The sequence below is a fragment of the Mirounga leonina genome, unplaced genomic scaffold (assembly GCF_011800145.1).
Source record: "Mirounga leonina isolate KUSES-001 unplaced genomic scaffold, KU_Mleo_1.0 Mir_176, whole genome shotgun sequence".
Taxonomy (NCBI): domain Eukaryota; kingdom Metazoa; phylum Chordata; class Mammalia; order Carnivora; family Phocidae; genus Mirounga; species Mirounga leonina.
This window is the reverse complement of record NW_023270454.1, coordinates 37,437,453-37,457,421: the sequence shown is the minus strand read 5'-3', so window position 1 is coordinate 37,457,421 and position 19,969 is coordinate 37,437,453. Positions and strand designations below refer to the sequence as shown.

Below are 19,969 nucleotides of genomic sequence, written 5' to 3'. Positions count from 1 at the left end.
TGGCTAAAATTAGTCTCCCCTTTTGAATATTGTTGGAAAATTGGGATTGCAGTCAGGCTATCATTTTCCATTAACAACGGCACAGGTGACCTTGTTGTGCGAAAATGTCTGTTAGCAGAGCTGACTGCTAAAATTATCAAGCATCGCCCATCTTTGTTACTACCTCTCACACCAGCACGGAAACTAATTTTTGATTCCTTTCAGTCATGTGTGGTGGGTTCCATCTGTTCTGGGTTGTTGAGATGGTCTTGTTTGCCTTCCCTGCTGAGAATTCTGGAGGTTTCTCCTGGGTCCCTTTATTGTCTCTCCTCAGTTTCTTCTCTGTAGGCTTCTGTTGAGAATCCATGGGTTAATTTCTGGAGTGCCTGATACAAATATGAATTTTATTTCTTTTTTTAGAGAGAGACATTTTTTGTTCTTCATGAGACAGACATTTTTTGTTCTTCATTCTTAAAAAATACTGTTCAGTGTTGAATGCATTGGGAAATTAATTTTTTTTTTAATATAGAAAATTAAGAGTGTTAACTACACCCTCTCAGCTGAGAGCACTAACTAAAATTGCCAAAAGGAACTAGAGTCCCTCTGTATGGAAAACCATTCCTTTGTTTCTCCTTTACTCACACATACAGTACTTCACTTCTGACACCTCTGGTCACCAACTGTGTGGGCTTTTTTCCCACGCCAGCCAATTCTGTGACACCAGCCGAGCGTCCTACAATTCAGTTCAGTTCTGATTCTTTCTACCTGGAGTTAGCATCAGGTCCTGCAGGGCAAGGGCTCAGTAGCACAAGCCTGCCCCCACTTCAGACACCAGTTGTGAGTCCCAGGTTGTCTGCAGGACTTCTGACTAACTGGCTTGAAATCAGTTTCACAACCCCCACCTCAGGTATGTGTGATAAATGGCTCACAGAACTCGGGGAAATACAAAGTGGTATTTGCCAGCTTGTTATATAATAGAGGATATGATAGAGGATACAGATGAAGAGCCAGGTGAAGAGATACATTAGGTGTGATCCAGAAGTGTCCTGAGTGCTGAAGCTTCTGTCCCTGTGGAGTTCGGGTGTGTCCCCATCTGGGAGCCCACCACAAAGTCACCTCATTAGAATAAAAGATAATCTTATCACCCAGGAAATTCCAAGGGACTTAGGAGCTTGGCGTCAGACACTTATATCGCTTACGAAATTATGGAGGTTGTGGGAGCTTTGTGTTAGGAACTAGGATCAAAGACTAAATATTAGGGGTGTCTGGGTGGCTCAGTCATTAAGCATCTGCCTTTGGCTCAGGTCACGATCCCAGAGTCCTGGGATCAAGCCCCACATTGGGCTCCCTGCTCAGCAGGAAGCCTTCTTCTCCCTCTTCCACCCCCCCCCGCTGCTTGTGTGCCCTCTCTCAGAGCTGTCTCTCTCTGTCAAATAAATAAAATCTTTAAAAAAAAAAAAAAGACTAAATATTAGAACAGATTAGAACACAAGATTCATATTTGTATCAGGCACTCCAGAAATCAAACCTTACTCCTATTTATAAGACTTAGGAGCTCCATGTCAGGAACCAGAAGCAGAGACCAGCATATATTTCTTATTACTTCATACCATCCATCTTGTGAGAAAATATAATGAGCTTTTTAGTATAGAAATTCATAAGATGAAAACACAGTTTAGTTGGTCTGTGCAGGAATGCAAAAGATTGTGCCCATCTAGGGAAGGCTATTAGGTGTCTACCTGGATGTTTTTCTACGGCGTTTATTATCTCTGAGAATGTTTTAGTCCATGGTCTGTGTCTTAGCCTTTCAGGCTCAGAGTTCTTGATATATCATATTGATAAAAACTGGACCCATTCAGGATTGGACTCATATTAAGCTTAGCTTGAGAATGACCGCCGAAGCCTGGATGCCTAATGTAACATCATACAAAAATATTTCCGCCCTGAACAAGAACACTTGTCTTACTATGTTCTGTATATTTTCCTTCTGTAGTCAAGTTACCTGGGAAGCAAAATCATAATCACAAAGCTCTTAAGTCATTTATGATGAAAAATATAAACTATTAGAGGATCCAGGGCACTGGTATTTGCCTAACTGGAATGTTCTATGCTAGTTGGTAAACCTGCATGGGAAGCAGGAAAATCATGTGGTCTTAGTTGGGAAGGACTTGGAAACCTGGACATTAGAGGAATTGAATGCCTAATGACATTGAGCTATTTTAGCCGGATATATTTATTTCCCAGTGGATAGGGTCACCCATGGAAGAACTCGAATACTTGATGTCTGTTGAGTGAAGCACTTTGGGAAGTGTTTGGATGTTTACTGCTACACTTGCTTTAACTTACAGTACTATTGACTTATGACATTTAAATATTGAAATAATTTAATATTTATCTGCCTGGGTATCTTTGATAAGCTCCAATAAGCTATGATCCTATCTTTTTCAGTCTCTGTTAGTTGGCACAGCATCATAAGCACATAGATAGTAAGTGTTGTGGATGCTGATTTCTTGTTTCACAATTAAAAATGCTTTTGCTATTACAGTAAACTCCTAATTCCCTGGCATATGTTAGGAATTTGGTGTTATGATTAATTCAGTATCCTAGATTTAAAAAAAGTTATGCTTTTCATTATATAATTTATATAAATTAAAATATAATGAAATGCATATAGCATAAGCCACTGAAGATAATTTATCTAACTATGTACTTTATCATTTAGAAAACTTTTTTGAGTACCTTTAAGTTATTATTATGTTGCAACTACATGGAGATGCCCATTTAGTAGAGATTTCTGATTAATGTCAAATAAAATGGAGAAAAAAGTAGTTTTACTTTAAAAGCCTTACTTGCAGGGGTGCCTGGGTGGCTCAGTTGGTTAAGCATCTGACTCTTGATTTGATTTCGGCTCAGGTCATGATCTCAGGGTCCTGGGATCGAGCCTCGCATTGGGCTCTGTGCTCAGTGGGGAGTCTGCTGGAGATTCTCTCCCTTCCTCTGCCACTCCCCCACCACCCCAAAGTAAATAAATAAATATTTAAAAAGCACCTTATTTCCAAATATTCTTCTTTTTGAAAGAGGGAAAAAGTAGGCTTGAGAAAAATGCGTGTGTGATTTCAAATGAAGATGGGTGTGGGAGAGGCACTCAAAGAAGGAAGTGGAAGGCTTTGATTCTATTTTTCAAAACCGATTCTACTATTTTTAGAAATGAAGAACCTTAACCTTAGGGAGTGGGAAATGATTTCTCTAGCTTGTGTTTCTGAATAAGTAATAAATCCCCAAATATTAAAATTAGATTTTCTTTGGAGAGAAATGCTTATTAATGACAAGGTAGACAACATGAGTTAGAAGTAGCTTTTTGGCTCAAAGTTTTATAAAATATTCAGTTTTTGAATGTACGAAATTCTTATCATAGGCAGTTACCCTTTTATTCCTTTGGAATTTTTAAAAATTATTTTACAGAGTCCTGACTTTAAATTTCCCCCAATTTTTTTTTTTAAATTTTTTAAAGTTTTATTTTTAAAATTAAAGCTGTGAATTGAAAATGTTGTTTTTTTAAAAATTTCTTTCATTTTTCTCCAGCTTTGATTTAGTAAGGTATTATCTTGGTTTTAACTCCAGACAAAAACTTGATTATGATTTATCACCTAATTTTTTTTTTTTTTTGAAGTATTGTATTTGAAGTACTGACACACAGTGTTACATTAGTTTCAGATATACAACAGTGTGATTTGGCAAGTCTATTCATTATGCTATATTCATCACAAGTGTAGCTACCATCTTTCACCGTATCATTGACTACGTGCCCTGTGCTGTACCTTTCATCCCCCTCACTTATTCATTCTGTAACTGGAAGCCTGTACCTTCCACTCCCCTTCACCCATTTTGCCCATCTCCTGATCCCGCGCTCCCCTCTGGCAACCACCTGTTTGTTCTCTGTGTTTGTGAGTCTGTTTCTGCATTTTTTGTTTGTCTGTTTGCTTTTGTTTTTTAGATTATACATTTAAGTGAAATCCTATGATATTTTTCTCTGACTGACTGATTTCACCCCTCTAGGTCCATCTATGTTGTTGTGAATATAGCAAGATCTCATCTGTTTTTATGGCTGAGTGATATTCCTTACTAACTCTTTAGATAGTTGTACTTTTGATTTCAGTGACAAATTTGTCTATCTCTAAGAGGTTTTTTTTTTTTTTTTTTAAGATTTTATTTTTTTGAGAGAGAGAGTACAAGGAGGGAGAGGGAGAAGTAGACTCCCTGCTGAGTGTGGAGCCCAACCCTGAGATCATGACCTGAGCTGAAGGCAAATGCTTAACTGACTGAGCCACCCAGGTGTCCCTGTATCTAAGAGTTTTTAGTATGTAATATGATTTGATTATTTGTATTCGCCTTATCAGATGCCTTTTCATTTCTTAGCCTTTTTGCTTCCTTTGTCTTTAGCAACAACTGTGTCCTGTATTGTGAAACCTCATTCCTCACTCTAAAACATTACTATTGGAAGTGTAAACTGGAACAGACTTACCTGTACAATCACTGGAAGCAACTGTTCAGAGAGTTGATGGTGTGGTGCTTTTTAATGACATGGAGAGATGTCCATGGTATATTAAATGCAATAGGCTATTCATGCATTTCATTATGAAAAAGGAAGCAAAGTTCTGAAAGGATTAAGCCTAAAATTTACCAGCCTTTATTATGGGTAGCTTAATGTAAGTGAACTTTTTGTTGAAACATAATAGAAATGTATACGAATAATAAGTATACAGCTTAATGAATTTTCACATATTAACATAGCCGTGTAATCAGCCCTGGATCAAGAAATAAGACATTGTCAGAGTCCCATAAACCCTTTCTCACACCCACATGGTCCCTATGACACACGAGCACTCCCCTGACTTCTGACACCATAGGTCCAGAGGTTAGGGTTGCTGCTGCATTCGCATTGTATCTAAATGGAATCATCTAGAATATCCTCTTTTGCATTCAGCTTCTTTTGCTCATCTTGGTGACATTCCTCTGTGCTGAGTGAATCAGCAGTTCATTCTCTGTCCTTGTGGTATAAGATTCCATTGTACGAACACACCACAATGCATTTATCTGTTCTGTTGATGGAGACTTGGGTGGTTTCACTTTTGGGATTATCAAGAGTGCTACTGCTGTGAACATTCTAATATGTGCCTTTTAGTGAATGTTTATGTGCATTTCTCTTGGTTTTGAGTAGAATTTTTGGGTTGTGGGTTGGAATGTGTGCATTCAACTTCAGTAGGTACTGCCAAAGAGTTCTCCAAAGTGATTGTGCCATTTAATTATTCCCACGTAGTTAGAGTTGGACAGTTCTAGTTACTTCTTATCCTAGCCAGAACTTAATGCTGTATTCATTTAAAGCCATTCTGATGGATGAGTAGTAGTAGCTCATTGTGGTTTTAATTTTATTTCCCTGATAAATAACGAGGTTTAGCACTTTTTCCTATGTTTATTGGTCATATGGCTGGTCTCTTTCCTGGAGTTCCTGCTCCAGTCTTTTACCTGTTTTTCTTTTGGCTTGTCTCTTTCTTTTTGGCTTGATTTGTAGTTCTTCATAGTCTGATGGCATGTTCTTTTTCAACGATATGTATTTCAAATTATTAGTGATTGCTTTTACTGAGTTGTTTCATCTATGTTTTCTAAAATTTTAACAGTAGATATTTAGTTTTTACAACAAGGAAAAAGTAAAACCATCATCATGTTGGAGAAACAGATTCCTAAATCAGACAAAGACAAAAACCATATTATTTCACTTATATGTGGAACCTTAGAAAAGATAAACAACAACAAGCAAGCTGATAGATACAGAGAACAGATTAGCGGTTGCTGGGGGCTGGGGAGTGGGCAAGATGCGTGAAAGGAGTTGGAAGGTACAAACTTCCAGTTATAAAATAAGTAAGTCATGAGGATGGAATGTACAGCATGGTGACTATAGTTAATAATACTGTATTGTGTATTTGAAAGTTGTAACAGAGTAAATCTTAAAAGTTCTTTTTTTTTTTAAGATTTTATTTATTTATTTGAGATAGAGTGCGCGCGCGCGAGAGAGCACAAGCAGGGAGAGGGATAGAGGGAGAGGCAGAAGCAGACCCCGTGCTGAACAAGGAGCCTGATGTGGGGCTTCATCTGGGGATACCAGAATTATGATCTGAGCCGAAGGCAGACGCTTAACTGACTGAGCCACCCAGGCACCCCAGTCTTGAAAGTTCTTATCACAAGAAAACAATTTATAACTGTGTGATATTAGATGTTAACTAGATGTATTGTGGTGGTCATCTAGCAATATATACAAATAATTGAATCATGTTGTACACTTGAAACTAATATAATGTTATATGTCAATTATTCTTGATTTGCTTTATCTCTCTTCCCTTCCATTTCTTGATATTTGAACCAGTGATCTGAAATCCAACTCTCTCTGTCCCTTCTAGCCACTCACTCTTTAACCTCCTTGTATAACTAAAGAGGGACTCTTGGCTGGCAAACTTAGTGGTGGGTGCCTAGGCCCTCCTCCCAGTCTTGCTTTTCCTCTGTCCCTCGTTAACTCTTGATACCACTGGCTACCCAGGCCTTGCATGTTTCTTCTCACTTGACTTTCTGATGATATTGAACCTCCTGTCCTCCTTCCTCTTCCTCCTCCTGTGCTTTCTTTAGCCCCCAGTTGGCATTTCCCATGCACCCAATGGAGCTCTTGTCCCCACAGGATGCTCTGTTAGCTTTCTGAAGTAGTCAGGCAGCCTTGGTCACATGCCGGACGTCCCCTCCCTCCAGAGAACATTGCTACCTTCATCTCTAACGCCTCCTACCATTCCCAGCTCCCTGCTAGATATCTGCCCTTTGAACATCCCTTCCTCTGTCACTCCCCCCATCACCGTCCCCCTCAAACCAGCCTTGTCTCCTCTGCTCCTGTCTATTGGGGGACTGACCATACTACTGCATAACCCAGGCATGAAACATGGGTCATCTTTGCCTTCTTCCTTCTGACCCACGGCCAGTCTGCAGCTAGATCCTGTCAATTCTGTGTCTTCCGTGGGAGCTCTCACATGGGAAGAGCAATGCAAACCACAGCAGAGATGATGGCTAACAGTGAGGGAGCACCTGTCTGTGCCCGCCACCAGCACTCAACACTTCTCAGGTGCTACCTCACTGAGTCTCAGAGTGGCCTTAGGAGATGGTGCTGTTAACTTCATTTTGCAGATGAGGAACTGAGTCCCAGAAGCCTCCATTAGTAGGTATCTTGCTCTTGTTGTCAGTTGGAAACAGCAATTCTAACGCCTGCCTGCCGGCTCTACTTCCTTACTTGTAATTCTATCACCCGCACACCCCCCCCGCCCCCGACTCATTACTTCTTGCCCAAATAGCCTTTCCCTCCTGATTTGCTTTTTTTCCCGTTCAAATCCATCCTCCAGAAAACGTCAGGTGTATCTCCCCAAATTTGACTCTGTGCCTGTCTCTTCCCAGCCTTCCTTACAGTGACTGATTTAGAAGCCAACAGTAAAGACAGATTCTTCACATTTGCTTTTACAAGCCAGAGTTTGGCCTCTGCCTTTCCATAAGCTTAAAGTGCCCTCTCTGCATAGGCTGTGCATTTTCTTACACTGTTTGCAGAATCTGGAGCGTGCCTCTTCCTCCTCAGTTCTGCCTTGCTTTAAATTCTTCCCTGTTCTTCAAGACCCAACTCAAATGCTCTCCCTTATGTGAAACCTTTCCTCAGCTTCTCCTGCCAGCTCTCTGTGAGCCTCCAAGCAGTCTGTACCATCCTTTCTGCTGCCTTAACTGCTAGCTGAATTCTCCTCAGTTACTTCTTTGACACCCCTGAAAATTCATGTGGAGTTCTCAATAATAAGCATTTTATTGATTTGTTTGATACTTTCTGTCAAGAACACAATAAAGGGAATTTGGACGTGTTGCTAATAAGAGCCATGGATAATTCATTCCAAAGTCTAAGGGGGAAAGTGAGTGTGTTAGTTCCCTAGGGTTGCTGAATAGCTTAAATCAATCAATCAATCAGTCAATAAGTAAATAAATAAATTCATTCACTCATTCACCCACTCACTCACTATTCCAGAGAATGGGAGTCCAAAATCAAGGTGTAGGTTGGCACGGCCAACCTCTAAGGCTCCAGGGAAGGCTCTTTCCTTACCTCGTCTGGCATGTGGTAGTTCCCAGCAATCCTTGGCATTCCTTGGTTTGTAGACACATCACTCCAGTCTCTGCCTGTGTTGTCACATGATATTCTCCCCTGTGTCTATCTTCTTATGGCCATTTTCCCTTTGTGTCTTTCTTTTCTTATAAGGGCACCAGACATACTAGATTAAAGGACCACCCTACTCCAATATGATCTCATCTTAACTGATGGCTTCTGCAATGACCTTATTCCCAAATAAGGTCATTATGTTAAGCATGTCTTTTTCTGATGTTTTGACATCTGGGGCTTTACTGATCCTGGGGAGAACACCCTTTCTGGGGCTATAACCAATTCCTTGAGATAGTAAACTGAGCATGCTTTCCATATGCCAGTCAATCCAGAGCCCATTTTCTCTCCTTGACTCTGTCGTTTGGGCTCTTACACTCCAAGTCAGTATTCTGCCCTTAGCACCTCGGGGCAGGTACCATATGTCTTGGCACAGCTCTTGTGCTCCAGAGCCTGCTGAAATAATTCAAACCAACCAGTCCTCAGTCTTGCCTTGCCTCTTCCTCACATGGAAAATACAATAAAGCCTCTTGCCCACATTTCCCCCTTCTTCCCTCTGCCTCTTGGCTGACCCTGGCTTACCATGCCTCCTGTTTCTAGGGGGTATGAGTATAAAACTCTTCCTTCAACTCAGTCATTTTCATGTCAGCATTTCTTACCATACCTGATTAAAACAAATCCCAGGCACGTTTTAAAACAGTCATGTTCTGAGACTCTAGGGAGTTAGAACTGCAGTGTATCTTTTTGGGGGATAAAACTCAACCCTAAGAGGGAAGAACCTATTTGCCCCTGTTTTATTTGCATTCCATTGTGGGGCAGTGACCCAGTGACTGACTCCTTCAAGGGACGAGCAGACTTGAAGTGTAGAGTGCAAGAAGGAGAAGCTGTAGTCGTCCTCTGTTCTTAAATATCACCCTAGGGATAGGCACTCATTACATTCACATTGAAATAGATAGACTCCCCCTTTTTTGGGAAAGGTGGCAAAATACGTTTAAATTCTCTGTTGAAAGATGTTGAACAGATGAGTTGTTGTCATCGTTGATTTCTGGGACTGTATTTGATTCTGAGTAATCTGTTTTTTTCTTTTTTCTTTTTTTTAAAGAAAGTGGAAGCCCAGAATCTCGTGTTAATGCTATCCATTTCTTGGTACACAAACTGCCAGAGAAAAATAAAGAAATGTTGGACATTTTGGTGAAACACTTAACAAAGTAAGCCCCCTTTTCTTCCTAACTTTCTTTGTTTTACTCTGGGTGCTATGTGGGGTTCTTGGATTCATAATGGTTGGAAGTGGGGCTGTCTACACAATACCAGGGACCACGCCTGGAAAGGCAGGCTGGACAGTTGAATCACTGTGCATATTTTGGACAAGAGCATTGAAATATGATGCTTTCGTGAAGTTGTATAATTATTTGCTTAACATCACTGCCAGCAACTTGGGGTTTGATTGGAAGTAAGAGAAGAGAATATTATACACTTCCCTATACACGGGTCCTGGAAATGTGATTATAAGTCTGTTAGCGAATTTAGCCTGGTTTCACACCTACCTAACTCTAAGTTTCCACATGGTCTTTAAGTTAGTTTAATCCAGTAATAGGTAGTTATTTCATAGGATCCATTCTAGTCTTTTTACTCCCTCTTTAAAAAGCAAGCAAAATCTAATCATTTAGTGGAGAAATTAGCCCTTTCTTCAAACACAAATGACTCTTAGCTCACTGTAATTATAGAAATTTGGAGGTAAGAAGAGGCTGAGGAATGCTGTTTTAGAATGTTCTTAATTTTCTTTTGTTATCTTATTTATTTTATTATGTTTTTATTTTGTATAAAAAGAAACTGAAGGCCAGAGGATATTATGACCTGCCAAGTGTCCTACTGCTAGTGGAGCTATTTGTTCATTTAGTCAACACATATTTATCGAATGCCTTTTTTAGGTGCTTGTGGATACATAGTTGAACAAGATTGATGAATTCCCTACTTTCACGAAGTCGCTTCTTTCTAAGAGGGAAAAGATCATAAACAGATTACAAATAAAAATACGAAATAATTTCAGGTGATAAGTGGTTAAAAAAAATGAGGGGATAGAGAATATAGATTGAACGTGGGACTTTAAAGAGTGTTGTTATGGAAGGTATCTTGAGGATGGGAACTTTGAATTGAGACCTGAATTAAGCATCAGGGCTTCTGAGAACAGTTGTCTAGGTTGCTCACTGCACAATGTATTGGGCCAAAGGGGTGAATGTGGGTTCTCTGACCAAGTTCTGTGTGCTTGTGAAGCTAAATCTGATAAAGATACCATACAATCTGGTCATTCCTGGAAGCCAAGGGTATAATAGTCTGGGGAAAGTGGGGATATTCTAAGTAGAGGGGAATGGTAAGAGAAGGTCTTCGGGGGGCACAAGTCTAACATAAACATGGAATTATTAAGAAAGCCATTGTGGTTAGAGCAGAGCATCGAGAAGAGAGGAATAGTAGGAAGGTAGGCAGGGGCCTAATCCCCTAGGTTCTTGTCAGATTTTGTTATTTCAGAAGCAGACATGGAGGACAATTGAGTGTCTTGACTCCTTGTTTTTAAGGAAACACAGAGTTGCAGAAGATTGTACGTCCCCAGCTATTGCCTCTCTTTTAACTGGAGACTTTCTCCCCCTGCCCCCTTCCTTATCAGTGTTTCAAATCACTCCAAGCAGAACCTCATGACTGTGGCAAATCTGGGAGTGGTGTTTGGACCAACTCTGATGAGGCCCCAGGAGGAAACTGTTGCTGCCATCATGGATTTGAAGTTTCAGAACATCGTGGTGGAAATCTTAATTGAAAACCACCAAAAGGTAAACTCTCTTTGTTTCTTCCATAGGGGAATTCCTGGTTTTGGCTTTATCACCATGTGAAACTAGCCTCTAAGATTCCCCACCACCGTTAAATGACTTTATTATTATTGCGATGATGAGTTTGGTTCTGAGAAGTTCCTGCTGAGCTTCTGTCTTCTGATGGATTTCCATAAATCTGAAGTTTACCTGGTCTTCTGTTATCTCACTGGTTTAAGGAAGCAGCATTTTACCCAGATGCAAATGACAGTCTGCAATATAATATTGAACTGTTTAGATTCTTTGCAGCTTTCAGTCCTATCTTTAGATTTCTCAAACTCTGTTTTTGTAACCTAGGGAAAATATTTTTGCCAATCTGTGTCACATTCTCCCTAAAAAAACACACATATAACTTCCCCTTATCTCCCAAATTGTGCTGACAATTTCAGGGGATTCACATGCATCCCTGAATCTGGGAACCCCAGGTTAAGAATCTCTGGTTTAAAATGAATAATCTCCTTAGTGACACATCATTTTACTTGTTTCTCTATAATCAGGGGACTACAGAAGTTTACAAAATATGATAGATTCTTTGAAGAACTTTTATGTGGTTTTTTCTCACTATCATTATAGATCACAGCCTTGCTAATAATTTTCCTCACTTCTTTTAAGATAGGGAATTTGAAAATTGTTAAAATGCTTGGTTACTCATTTGTTTATTAAAGGTTTGTTGTAGTTTGTTTGTTTTCAACTAAGATTACACTATATGCCAAGCATGTATGAGGTGCAAGGCTATGAAGAAGAACATTACAGCCCCTGATGGAAAGCAGCTCACAGTCTGGGGTGGTGCCCCATTTTGGGACTTGTATCCCACAGCACTTATCTCTGTCCAATGTGCTATCTAATTTATTTATTGTTGTAGTTATCTGTTTCTCCCTGCCAGATCCTTGAGGGCAGAGATCGTTTTTTACACTTAGAATAATACCTGGTACATACTAGGTGTTCAGTTCATATTTATTGGATGAATTAATGAACTCAATAAATTTTAAGGGGGTCAGAGGAGTGGGAAGGAGAGAAACAGAGCCTCCATGAGCAAAGCACGGTAAGAGCCTTGTTGCATTTGCTGTTTGCTAGAGCGATTCTAGCTTGTGTGAGTTAAGTGTGAAAGCTGGTCAGAGATTTTCTTGCCCAGGATAGTAAAAGCAGCTTGTTTATGGGTGTAAGAAGTTTGGGGTTTTTGTTTGTTTGTTTGTTTGTTTGTTTTTAGCTAGCAAGTGGTGCCCTAAGCTATCCAGACAGCTTTAAGGAAAGATGGCTATAATCGTTTTTAGAAAAAGAAATAATTGAGGACACCTGGGTGGTACACTTGGTTAAGTGTCCAATCTTTGGTGTCAGCTCAGGTCATGACCTCAGGGTCATGGGATTGAGTCCCACATCGGGCTCTGTACTCAGAGTGCAGTCTCCTTGAGATTCTCTCCCTCTGCCTCTCCCCCGCTCACTCGCTCTCTTTCTCAAATAAATAAAAAAAAATCTTTAAAAAGAAAAAGAAATAATTAATTAGACCCACAAGCTTTGAAACAGTGTTTAATGGTACAGCTATCATTAGATTAAGTCCCAATTAGGGAACTTTTACGCAGTTTATGGGGAAAATACTGGCTCTGGGTCTTGCTCTCAGATAAAAGGATCTCCATTGAATCCTGCAGCTTCCTATTTTCTTATTTGAAGCTGAGAAGATAAGTTCACAATTTTTCCGCTTGGGAAGTAGATAGTGCCGCCTTCACCTTGTTAACAAATCTTACAGGAATTTCCAAGTGGCATTGGTGAACCAATTATAATAGTGATGGCAGATGACACTGGACCCACTCTCAGAGATTAAGCTCCATAGAGCTAAGGAGAGGGCTTTCACTTTTCCGCTCTGCCTTTCTGTGGCTACGCTAGATAATGCTGTGAAGGCGTAGCCAATGTGAATTGAAGCACTGACTTCCTATTAAGAAGGGGGCAGGTGGGATACTGAGTTTCAGATTCTTCACTGAGTGCGTGGGTTTAGTTTGGAAGCACAGGGTGGGGGTGGAGAGCTGTTAGCTTGGATTAGTTCATATTTCTGAGAACTTAATTTCCCTATTTCCTCTTCTTTTCTCTCCGATTTCATCCTTGTCCACTTTCACTCCCGGCTCTTTGTTCCTGCTCAGCTGGACTTCACTTCAGAGTCTAGGCTCTGCTATGAGGAAGGATATTTCCGCTGACAAGGGTGGTTGTGCAGAAAACTTCACGTGGACGCATGTACCCATAGGAGCCTGAGGTTTCCTTGGCAACTGATCCACGTTTACCACCCAAAGATCTTGTGTTTGACTTGAATGTGGTGAGGGAGGGATGTGGTTCCTCTTAGTAACTATGTTCGAGAACAAAATGAGAAAGAGAGAGGAAGGAGGATAGAGGGTTAAAAAGAAGAGTCTTCTGGGGGAGGAAAGAGTTATAATAGATAGGGGGGCAAATAGGCGCAATGAGAGAGGGAATGAAGAGGCCTACGTAGTGTCTATGAAGGAGAACCGATGGAGGGGAAAGTGACAATAGAAGGAATGCCCTTTCTTTTCCTCAGTTACTTATTTTTTCATCCTGGGAATGTGAAAAATGTTGACTCTGACCAGGAACATCACTAAAGCAAAAGAGGAAACTTTCAGCATATAATTAAAGCAAGAAAGCTCTGGATTAATTTTAGAGTTAGAAAAAGACCGAAGTTAATCTGCCTCGGAGATCACATTTTATCCTAGCCTTTTGCTGTTTTCATAAAACCCATATGTACTCTATAGGAAACTTAATCCACATGTTTTGGCCTCATTCCCACACAATACATTAAGATGTTGTTTTAAAAGAAGCGTTTACAGGCCAAAAATATTATCAAGGTCTTTCTTCCCGTGCAAGCCAGAAAATTGCAGTTCCCAGGTGGAAAAGGGTGCAAAATTCCCACAGATTTTCAAGTTGGGATTGTGCCTTATAATTTATCAGTTTTACATAAGTTTTCTTTCTTAAAGATTTTACTTATTTATTTGAGAGAGAGAGGGAGAGCCTGAGTATGGCAGGGAGAGGGTGGGGCAAAAGGAAAGGGAGAAGCAGGCTTCCCACCGAGCAGGGAGCCCGACGTGGGGCTCGATCCCAGGACCCTGGGATCATGACCTGAGCTGAAGGCAGATGCTTAACCAACTGAGCCACTCAGGAACCCCATAAGTTTTGTTCTTGACAAAGTATAATTCTTATGGATTAATGCAGTGTGTTTGTGGTGAGCGCCTGCTTGGAGTCAGATGTGATGTGAGATTTGGAGGAAGAGTCTGGCAGGGGAAGGATCTGTCCACCAGTAATTGCAAGATGCAGTGGAGAAGAGTACTCTCAGAGAGATGCAGAGAAAACTGCTGAAACTTCAGAGGAGAATTTATGTCCGACTGTGAGGATTCTAGAACGTTTCCTGACTAGGTGGTTTTAATAGGTTTTAGAATGGAGTTTGAGCAGGTGGAGATGTTTTAAGAGGACATTTCAGGTATGGGGAGGTCATGTAATTAAGAGAAGCCCCGAGAATATGTGTGCGTCTGGGAATGCAGCTTCTGTTGGAACAATTGTGAGGGGCATGAGATGTGGTTGGAAAGAGATTTGGGCCAGGTGTAAGGAGGTTGGGAATGCCACCCTAGGACTTTTGGATTTCATTTGGATAACCAGGGCCTCTCATGGTTTTTAGGTAAACTGCTTCAGGAAGTTTAATCTGGCATCAGGTTAGCAAACAGAAGGTGGAAGAATAACAGGTAAGAGGTCACGTGGCTGAGGACATGGTAGTGAGAGTGGGAGTTCAAGGGGAGCAGGCTTCATCTCCCAAGGCTCGGTGGACACAGTCCAGGGACTGGATCGGTGGGCCGTCTCAAAGCAATGTGTTAGGAATGATGGTCAGTAGGTCACAAATGAGGACCCAGACCTGGGAGAATATTAGGGTCATTAATAAAAATAGGGGAAAAATGGGTTTGGGGCAAGAGTTCAGTTTTGTTTTTTTTTTTTTAAGATTTTTTTTTTTAATTTATTTGACAGAGAGAGACACAGCGAGAGAGGGAACACAAGCAGGGGGAGTGGGAGAGGGAGAAGCAGCCTTCTCGCCAAGCAGGGAGCCCAATGTGGGGCTCGATCCCAGGACCCTGGGATCATGACCTGAGCCGAAGGCAGACGCTTAACGACTGAGCCACCCAGGCGCCCCAAGAGTTCAGTTTTTAACGTGCTGAATTTTAGCTGTCTGGATGTCTAACAAACAGATGTGGGGCTCAAATTTGTGAGAGAATTTAGTGGTAGGAGGTAGAAGATAAGATAAAAAGGCATGATATGGGCATAGGAGAGTGTGCTCACTGTGCTATATGCTTTCGGTCTACTACATGGGGTACTTAACCTCCTGTAACCCTAGTGTTTACATGCGTGTATGTAAAATAGATACAGTTACTTAAAATAGATAAAATAGATACAGATACTTAAATATATAAAGTAAAACATATAAAGTGCCTATTGCATGCATATGTAATAGTATCCTTATGTATACAGAACTCTTATTACATATATTGTCCCTTTACACCATGGGAGAAAGCTGAAGGGTGAGAGATTAGCTTGTTTATGGGCACACCGCTGGTGAGTGGCGAGGCTTGGGTTTGAACTAAGGGTTGTTTGACCCCCAAACCTTTGCTTCTCATCACTAGGAGAAGGTTAAGAGCAATATCCTTGAGAAACACCAAGATTTTCCTATGACAACAGGAGCCAGAAGAAACCCAGGCAAGTTTCAGTGTTAGGATTGTCAGGGGCCTTGTCAGTGATGCTGGATGCTGGCACTATGGGAGAGCACGAGTATTTACTCCCAAGAGTAAAATGTCGAGAGCAAGAGCTGAAGTCGACTTCAATGAGTGAGCGTTGGGGAATGGGTGCTAACAAGTGCAGACCTATGTTGTATTTTTCCCACATGACAGAACATACGGGAGGAAAAGGCAGAGCAGACAGGACAGGGGAGGGAAAGAGTAGGGTAGGACTGCTAGCACCTGATGTATATACAGTTTGCCAATCAATTTCAATTCTAGTTTTCGGTTAGCTAATTTCTGGGATTGGGGGCTCTTTAGAGGAACTTAGGGATGGAAAGAACCCTCCTGGGAGTTAATAGAGTTTGTTGAAATGGAGCCCATTCTGCTGTTATACATTTGTAGTGTCCTAAAAGGAATTTGTGTTTATAATGTGACCCTCTCCTAGTCTCTCCCCAAGTCCCTGAGGGCCCTTGAAGATTATGAAGAGCCTTTGAGAATCATCAAAGAAAACATTAATATCAGTGTGGTTTTCTTTTATTATCCATCTTATTTCATGTTAATACTTAAATTGGCAGTTCATGTAAAGTAAGATATATAAGGTTACCTTAACCAAATCACTTTACATAATATATATAATTTTATTTTATTTATTTATTTTTTTAAAGATTTTATTTATTTATTTGAGAGAGAGAGAATGAGAGAGAGAGCACATGAGAGGGGGGAGGGTCAGAGGGAGAAGCAGGCTCCTCGCTGAGCAGGGAGCCCGATGCGGGACTCGATCCCGGGACTCCAGGATCATGACGTGAGCCGAAGGCAGTTGCTTAACCAACTGAGCCACCCAGGCGCCCCCATAATATATATAATTTTAATCCAGATTATAGGCGTGCCTTATTTTATTGCCTTTTGCTTTATTACCCTTCGTAGATACTGTGTTCTTTACAAGTCAAAGTTTTGTGGCAACTGTGCATGGGGCAAGTCTATCGGCGCCATTTTACTTTGTGTCTCTGTCACATTTCATGTTTTGGTCATTCTTGAAATATTTCAGACTTTTTCATGATTATATTTGTGGTGGTGATCTGTGATCAGTGATTACAACTTGCCGAAAGCGCAGATAATGGTTAGCATTTTTTAGCAATAAAGTATTTTTTAATGTATGTACTTTTTTTTTTTAGACATAATGCAACTGCACACTTAATAGCCTGCAGTACAGTGTAAACATAGCTCATGTATGCACTGGGAAACCAGAAAATTCATTGGACTCACTTTATTTCAATGCTCATTTCGTTGCAGTGGTTTGGAACCAAACCCGCAATATCTTTAAGGTATGCCTGTATATTTATCTTGTTAAGGATTATAATTGGATTTTCAGTGTGATCGGCCAGATATGGTGCTCTGGTTGCTTTCAGCTTTGTGTGATGCTTAAGTTTGCCTTGATGTTCACGGGTTCTGTGGTGGTCAGTGGGGCATGAAGTTGTTTTCTGGTGTTAGCCTTTAAATATCACCGTTTCTGTGGACCACAGGGTGCCAAGAGATAATCACATTTTACTTCCATAAAACTTTTCCTTGGTCAGGATTCTTAAAACTTTGTCAAAATAAACAGTGTTGTCTTTGAAACAGGTACTCTGGCAGTCTGTGTCTCATTTTTCCTGGTGAGAAAATGGAGGCCATCTGTGATGCTCAGGCTTTGTGGAAAAGGCTGATGTTGTGTTCCCATTCTGAGGTTTCTTCCGTAACCCTCCCTGTAACATAGGTTGCAAAATCCTTGAAGAGCCAGTGCCCCTCCAGTCACAGAAGAGTCGAGATGAGAAGGGCATACCTGTTTCCTCTCAGGTGTGCGACACAATCAGAATATTAAGTCACACGCACAAGTGCAGAGTATCCAATGACACGCTGCATTCTTCTTGTTGACCTTGGATCCCACTTTCTCACCTACACCCCTGTCTTTGCCAAGAGCTAAAAGAAGGTGTCCCTGCCCCCAGGCCCAGTGGTGGCATGGATTCCCTAGTCAGTCTCAACCCGCAGTCCGGCAGCAGCCACACGTGGACCGGGTTAAGTTTGGGGCAGCCTGCTTCCTGACTCCTATAGTTGCAGAGACAAAGCACCTCCTAGCTCTGTTCTGCTGGTTGGTCTCTGTCATCCCTGATGGTAAAAGAGGCCCCAGTGGGTAGTATGCAAACCATTTTCCTTGAGGTGCAAAGAACCTTTAAGTCTTCCAGCGCGCCTGTCATTCAGTAGGAACAAGAAATTTCTTTAAAAAAAAAAATGCAGCTTAAAATGCTTCTTGATTTAGCTTTGCTGGCACTGGGTTGCTAAGCAGCACCAGTTTTCATGTGAGAGAAAAATAAGTATCTGAAACAACAGCAACAATGATAAAACTCCAGAGTTTCTAGAAGCTTTTTGTTTGCCTGATTAGTGATGGTTCAGTGTAGAAGTCAAAACCCCATGGCAAGAATAGTTGACAAATTGCAGGGGGGTGGCTTTTTCCCTTCTCCCAGTTTTTCTTGAATGTTGGCCATCTTTGGCCATCTTTGGCATAGCCATGGAGACTTACTTTACTGTTAGGTCTCCCCTCTCCCCCCCCCCCAGTAGGGCCTTGCATTCTCTGGAGTGTTTAAAAAGAGGCTTTAAAACCACAGAAAACTTTCTGTCTGCCTTTCTCCTTCCTCAAAGGAGAGTCAGAAAATAATGACATTGTCTTCCCAGTTCTGCTGTCTGCATTTAGCTATGCTACAGGAAGTCCATTCTCTGTGCCGTAGTGTGCTCTGGAGAGGGTAGGTAACATTTTCCCATGGTACTAGTGTGGTTTGATAAGAGAAAATTTGAGAGACAAGGTCCTTTCATTCTGCAGCATTTTAGTGTCCAGGATAGACAAAGCACTGGGGCTGTCTCAACAAAATCTAAGAGCTGCAATACAGAAAGGGGGTGGGTAGATTTATTCTCTGTTATCTAAGAAAGCATAGTCAGTACAAGCGAGCAGAACCTGCTAGGAGGCGAGTTTTTGATAGAATAGAAGGAAGAACTTCATAATATTTTTCATAATGAGAATGTGTTCATGTTGGAAATGAGGATTGAGGAGTTGGAGAAAGTGAGCAGGCCTAGGAGGCCTGGCCCACTCAGAAATTCTCTGCCAAGGTCCCTGGAGATGTAGAGCCGCGAAGACAGGTCCTCAGAGCAGAGCTCTGGGCTTGGAACTTGGCACTTAATTAGTATTTGTGGAACTAAGGATGATGAGGAATACGATCTTTTTGTTCATCTCTCTTTTATGAGCAGCACCAAGAGTTCTTAGAAGGGAAAATAAGAATCTGGGAGTGAGGGGATGGGGGTGGTGGGGAATGGGTAGGTGAGCAATGCAGAAGGTACCGTCGGATGCCTTTCCTTGGGGGACAGGATAGTGTGGAGTGTTTATGGGCTTGACTCTTTGCATGGTTGTGCCCATTTTTATTTTCTTTTATAAAATAAAAAAACTTTCAGAGCTATCTCTTCCGCATCTTTCAATATATAATTGAGAACAATAATAATTATAATAGCCAATATTGACAGAGGGATGATTATGTGGTGGGCACAAGGCTTATCTCCTTATATGGCATTTTACTGAAATACTCTATAGATAGGATCATATAGTGTAGCACAGTGAGCTCTAAAGTGAAATTCCTTGGGTTGGCATCTCAGCTCCACCACCTTATGTGACTTCTGTGTGATCTCGCCACCCTGTTGACTCTCAGTGGCGGTTTCCTCCTCTGCAAAAGAGAAATAATGAAAGTACCTCCTCAATAGAGTAGTTGCAGAGATGAGCTGAGCTGGTCCACAGGAGAAACTCATCTCACTGCTGTTGCACACGTGAGGAAGACGAGGCTCAGGGAGGCTCAGTAACTTGCTCAAGGTCATAGTCCTAGAAAGTGGCCAAGCTGAGATTTGAACCCAGTCTGTCTCCAAAGCCTATCCCTTAACCTTACACTGTCACTGTCAGATAATGTGTGTATAAATAGACACAGTTTTATATTAAACAACTTTAATGACTCATTTGTATTTTTAAAAGACTTCATTTTTTTTTTCCCGCGGTGTTAGTTTACAACAAAATTGAGAGGGAATTGCAGAGATTTCCCATATATTCCCTGCTCCCCCCCCCCCCCCACATGCAGAGCCTCCCCATTATCAACATCCTCCCATCAGAG

The 19,969-nt window shown here is 41.2% G+C and overlaps 1 protein-coding gene across 3 annotated transcripts in view; it reads left to right on the top strand.

Moving 5' to 3' along the window:
* The window catches only part of ARHGAP10 (Rho GTPase activating protein 10), a 315,853-nt gene that overhangs the window by 205,683 nt on the left and 90,201 nt on the right, over nucleotides 1–19,969 (top strand). For all 3 annotated transcript variants that reach the window (XR_004682438.1, XM_035022940.1, XM_035022942.1), the window contains 2 exons: nucleotides 9,297–9,402; nucleotides 10,854–11,013. Coding sequence is in view for 2 of the 3 variants with exons in the window: in XM_035022940.1 (XP_034878831.1) it covers nucleotides 9,297–9,402; nucleotides 10,854–11,013 (266 nt within the window). In the remaining variant the exon portion in view is untranslated. The remainder of the gene's footprint in view (nucleotides 1–9,296; nucleotides 9,403–10,853; nucleotides 11,014–19,969) is intronic.